Source organism: Lipotes vexillifer, unplaced genomic scaffold, assembly GCF_000442215.2.
Source record: "Lipotes vexillifer unplaced genomic scaffold, Lipotes_vexillifer_v1.1 scaffold23, whole genome shotgun sequence".
In the NCBI taxonomy this organism is placed as follows: domain Eukaryota; kingdom Metazoa; phylum Chordata; class Mammalia; order Artiodactyla; family Lipotidae; genus Lipotes; species Lipotes vexillifer.
Genome location: NW_006796283.1, coordinates 906776 through 911571, shown reverse-complemented (window position 1 = coordinate 911571; position 4796 = coordinate 906776). Strand labels below are relative to the sequence as shown.

Here is a 4796-nt window from a genome sequence, read left to right as displayed (position 1 = left end):
CCCACCCCCACCCCACCCCACCCCTCTTCTAGCTCCTTCACCTCCCGGGAAGTTTTCCTGGCCTATTATCACCCCCATCAAAATCCCTGATTAAAATCAACACTGTCCTCACCCAGACCCCTGAATCACAAGTCTGCAGGTGTGTGCATGTGAACATTCGGAATCTCCCAGGGGATGCTGACAGAGGAGACTCCTAGAACCCCTGTTGTAAAGGTTCACATGAGCCCACGGTATAGAGGGCACCCGGACTGGCCAACAGATGAGCTTATCAGTACGTTACTTGCCCCAGTCGGGCAAACGTGCCCCTTCCCAAGTCTCACCTGAGGAGTCTGCCAAAGTGCAAATTGTGAGGCTTTCCCCCGCGGTTTCCGATTTGGAATATGTGGGTGCAGTGGAGGAATCTGCAGTTTTTTTTTTCCTTTGGCCGCACCGCGCTGCTTGTGGGATCTTAGTTCCCCAACCAGGGATCAACCCGGGCCCAAAGCGCGGAGTCCTAACCACTGGACCGCCAGGGAATTCCCAGGAATCTTCATTTTTATAGATATTAACCCCGTGTACAGGGAAGACAGAAGATTGTGAAGTTAAAGGAAACAACGCCTTCGCTCGCTCCGCTGCGGCCCGGGGCCGCGTCTGTGTAGCCAGGTCACGCCGTGACCAATTACATGCATTTACTCCTGGCCCGGAAGCCCACCCGCAGTTTGACTCGCGGTGTTGGCGGGCGGGCGCCCGGGGCAGGTGAAGGGACACCGAAGGCTGTACTAGGTACAGCTGGGCCGGCGGCGCCAGGCGTGCTGCCCACGGGAGGGGCAGGGCCGGGACACGGGAGGGGGCGGGGCCTGCCCACGAGAGGGGCGGGGTCTGCTCGCAGCCTCGTTCAGGCTCGCCAATCCGCGGGCTCGTAGCATCCGCGGTCCCCGCCTTCCGCCGCCCCGGGGAGAACGCCGCGTTTCTATAGGCCGGCCGAGGCTCTTTCCGGCCAGACGCTGGGCATCGCTCGGTGGCGGGAAAGCGGCGGCTGCCGCGCGTCTTCCCGGACGCTGAGTGGCCGGAGGCGGCGGCGAGTCGCGGGCTGGCCGCGGGCCCCAGCATGGACGCGGCCGAGGTGGAGTTTCTGGCCGAGAAGGAGCTGGTCACCATTATCCCGAACTTCAGTCTGGACAAGATCTACCTCATCGGGGTGAGACCCGCCGGGCCTCCGGCTCTCCCTGGTCGATTCCCGCTTCCGGGAGGGGGGCTGGGCGGCGGGTCCAGCGCCCACAGGTGTCGTCGGGCGGCGTTTGGGACCCAGCGCAGATGAGCGGTGGGGCGCGGTGTGGCCGAGAGCGCGCTCGGGCTTCAGCCCGTGGACAGCAGAGGTCCAGCCATGCGGTTTTGAGGGACGGTGTGTGTGTGTGTTTGCTTGCAGGGCGACCTGGGGCCTTTCAACCCCGGCTTACCAGTGCAGGTGCCTCTGTGGCTGGCGATCAACCTGAAACAGAGACAGAAGTGTCGGCTGCTCCCCCCCGAGTGGATGGACGTGGGTGAGGACGTGGAGGGGGAGCGGGGTGTGGTGGTGGGGGGCAGGCCGTGGAGGCCGGGGTAGCCCTCCCGCGGGTGGAGGCAAGCGGTCCTTCCACGGACGCGGCGTCGCTCATCAGGTGAAATCAGTGAATGCTTCCCGGCCTCACCTGCGAGAGGCCGCGGACCACTGTTAGTAATGGTCGTTTGGGGTGTGTGTACAAACTCTAGTTCAGGTTTTGATTTTAAGATATTTCCACACACTTTTTAATTTTATTTTAATTCTAGTTTTATGTTGCGGTATAGTTGATTAACAGTGTTGTGGTAGTTTCAGGCGTTCAGCAAAGTGATTCAGGTACATATGCATGTAGCCTTTTTCAAATTGTTTTCCCACTTTGGTTATTACAGAATAGTGAGCAGAGTTCCCTGTGCTGTACAGTAGGTCCTTATTGATTATCTTTTTTTCCCTCCCCTCCCCCCCCATTATCTGTTTTAAATATCACAGTGTGTATATGTCAACCCCAAACTACCAGTTTATCCCTCCCCTCCACCTTTCCCCTTTGGTCACCGTAAGTTTGTTTTCTAAGTCTGTGAGTCTGTTTACGTTTTGTAAATAAGTTCATTTGTATCATTTTTTTTAAGATTCCGCATATAAATGTTATCATATATTTGTCTTTCTGTGTCTGACTTACCTCACTTAGTATGATAATCTCCAGGTCCATCCATGTTGCTCCAAGTGGCATTCTTTCTTTCTTTTTTAATGGCTGAGTAATATTCCATTGTGTATATGTACCACATCTTTATCCACTCCTCTGTCGATGGACATTTAGGTGGCTTCCATGTCTGGGCTGTTGTAAACAGGGCTGCAGTGAACATTGGGGTGCGTGGATCTTTTCGCATTAAGTTTTGTCCCAGTATATGGCCAGTAGTGGGACTGCTGGATCGTGCGGTAATGCTATTTTTGGTTTTCTGAGGAACCTCCATACTGTTCTCCATAGTGGCTGTATCAATTTACATTCCCACCAATAGTGCAAGAGGGTTCCCTTTTCTCCACACCGTCTCCAGTATTTATTGTTGGTAGGTTTTTTGATGGTGGCCATTCTGACTGGTGTGAGGTAATATCTCATTGTAGTTTTGATGTGCATTTCTCTAATGATTAGAGATGTTGAGCATCTTCTCATGTGCCTGTGGACGTGTGTATGTTTTCTTTGGAAAAAAGGCTGTTTAGGTTTCCTGTCTTTTTTTTTTTTTTTTTTTGCGGTACGCCGGCCTCTCACTGTTGTGGCCTCTCCCATTGCGGAACCCAGGCTCCAGACGCGCAGGCCCAGCGGCCATGGCTCACGGGCCCAGCCGCTCCGCAGCATGTGGGATCCTCCCGGACCGGGGCACGATCCCGTGTCCCCTGCATCGGCAGGCGGACGCTTAACCCCCGTGCCACCAGGGAAGCCCACCTGTCTGTTTTTTGATGGGGTTGTTTTTTTGTTTTTTTTTTTTTTTTTTTTTTTTTTTTTTTGATATTGACCTGCATGAGATCTTTCTAAATTTGGGAGATTAATCTTTTGTTGGTCACATCATTTGCCAATATTTCTTCCCATTCTGTGGGTTGTTTTTTCATTTTGTGTATAGTTTGCTGTGCAGAAGCTTTTGAGTTTAAAGAGGTCCCGTTTGTTTTTGTTTTTAAGTTTTATTTTATATTGGAGTATAGTTGATTAACAATGTTGTGTTTGGGACTTCGCTGGTGGCACAGTGGTTAAGAATCCGCCTGCCAGTGCAGGGGGCACTGGTTTGAGCCCTGATCCGGGAAGATCCCACATACTGCGGAGTACCTAAGCCTGTGTGCCACAACTACTGAGCCTGCATTCTAGAGCCCTCAAGCTACAATTCCTGAGCCCGCGTGCCACAACTACTGAAGCCCATGCGCCTAGAGCCCGTGCTCTGCAACAAGAGAAACCACCGCAATGAGAAGCTGGCGCGCAGTAACAAAGACCCAACGCAGCCAAATAAATAAATAAAACAATGTTGTGTTAGTTCCAGGTGTACAGAAAAGTGACTCAGTTATACGTATACATGTATCTATTCTTTTTCACATTCTTTTCCCATTTAGATTACTAGGATATTGAGCAGAGTTCCATGTGCTATACAGTAGGTGCTCGTTGGGTATCTACTTTAGATGTGGTAGAGTGTGTACGTGTCAGTTCCAAACTCCAAATTTATCCCTCCTCTCTGTCTCTCCCCTTTAGTAACCATACGTTTGTTTTCTAAGTCTGTGAGTCTGTTTCTGTTTTGTAAATAAGTTCATTTCTCTCTTTTTTTAGATTCTTCATATAAGCGATGTCGTATGATATTTGTCTTTCTCTGTCTGGCTTACTTTATTTAGTATGTTAATCACCAGGTTCATCCATGTTGCTACAAATGGCATTATTTCATTTTTAAAAATTTTTAAATTTTTTTTTATTGAAGCATAGGTGATTTTTTTTAACATCTTTATTGGAGTAGAATTGCTTTACAATGGTGTGTTAGTTTCTGCTGTATAACAAAGTGAATCAGCAATACATATACATATATCCCCATATCTACTCCCTCTTGCATTTCCCTCCCACCCTCCCTATCCCACCCGTCTAGGAGGTCACAAAGCACCGAGCTGATCTCCCTGTGCTAGCATGGGTGATTTACAATGTTGTACTAATCTCTGCTGTACAGCAAAGTGACTCACATATGTACACATATATACATTCCTTTTTTTTCTTTTTTTCCTAAAGAGTGGTGCGTTAGATCATTTATTTGTGGCAAGACAGACATTTCCATAGTGCATTTTTTCCCATAATAGAAGCTTTAAATATTCCCTGATTTTCCTTAGAAATTTAATTTTTGCTGGAAGTGGACTAGATTTTTCAAGATTTTTAAAAAAATTTTAATTTTGTTTATTGAAGTATATTTGATTTACAGTGTTGTGCCACTGTTTGCTGTACAGCAAAGTGACTCATTTATACACATACATTCATTTTTTATATTCTTTTCAGTTATGCTTTATCCAAGGATATTGAATATAGTTCACTGTGCTGTATAGTAGGACCTTGCTGTTTATCCATTCTCTGTATAATAGTTTACATCTGCTAACCTCAACCTCCCAGTTGATCCCTCTCCCCCACCGCCCTCCCCCTTGGCAACCACAGGTATGACCTCTTATGTCTGTGAGTCTGTTTCTGTTTTGTAGGTAGGTTCATTTGTGCCCTATTTTATTTTATTTTAATTTTTTTTTTTTTTTGCGGTACGCGGGCCTCTCACTGTTGTGGCCTCTC

At 48.4% G+C, this 4796-nt stretch overlaps 1 protein-coding gene across 1 annotated transcript in view; it reads left to right on the top strand.

The window, feature by feature from the left end:
• Window positions 1-1009: 1009 nt before the first annotated feature.
• GINS2 (GINS complex subunit 2) overlaps window positions 1010-4796 on the top strand; it is a 17411-nt gene continuing 13624 nt past the window's right edge. Inside the window, exons 1-2 of the mRNA XM_007468415.1 lie at window positions 1010-1177; window positions 1406-1520. Of these exons, the coding sequence (XP_007468477.1) occupies window positions 1088-1177; window positions 1406-1520 (205 nt within the window). The 5' untranslated portion in view covers window positions 1010-1087. The remainder of the gene's footprint in view (window positions 1178-1405; window positions 1521-4796) is intronic.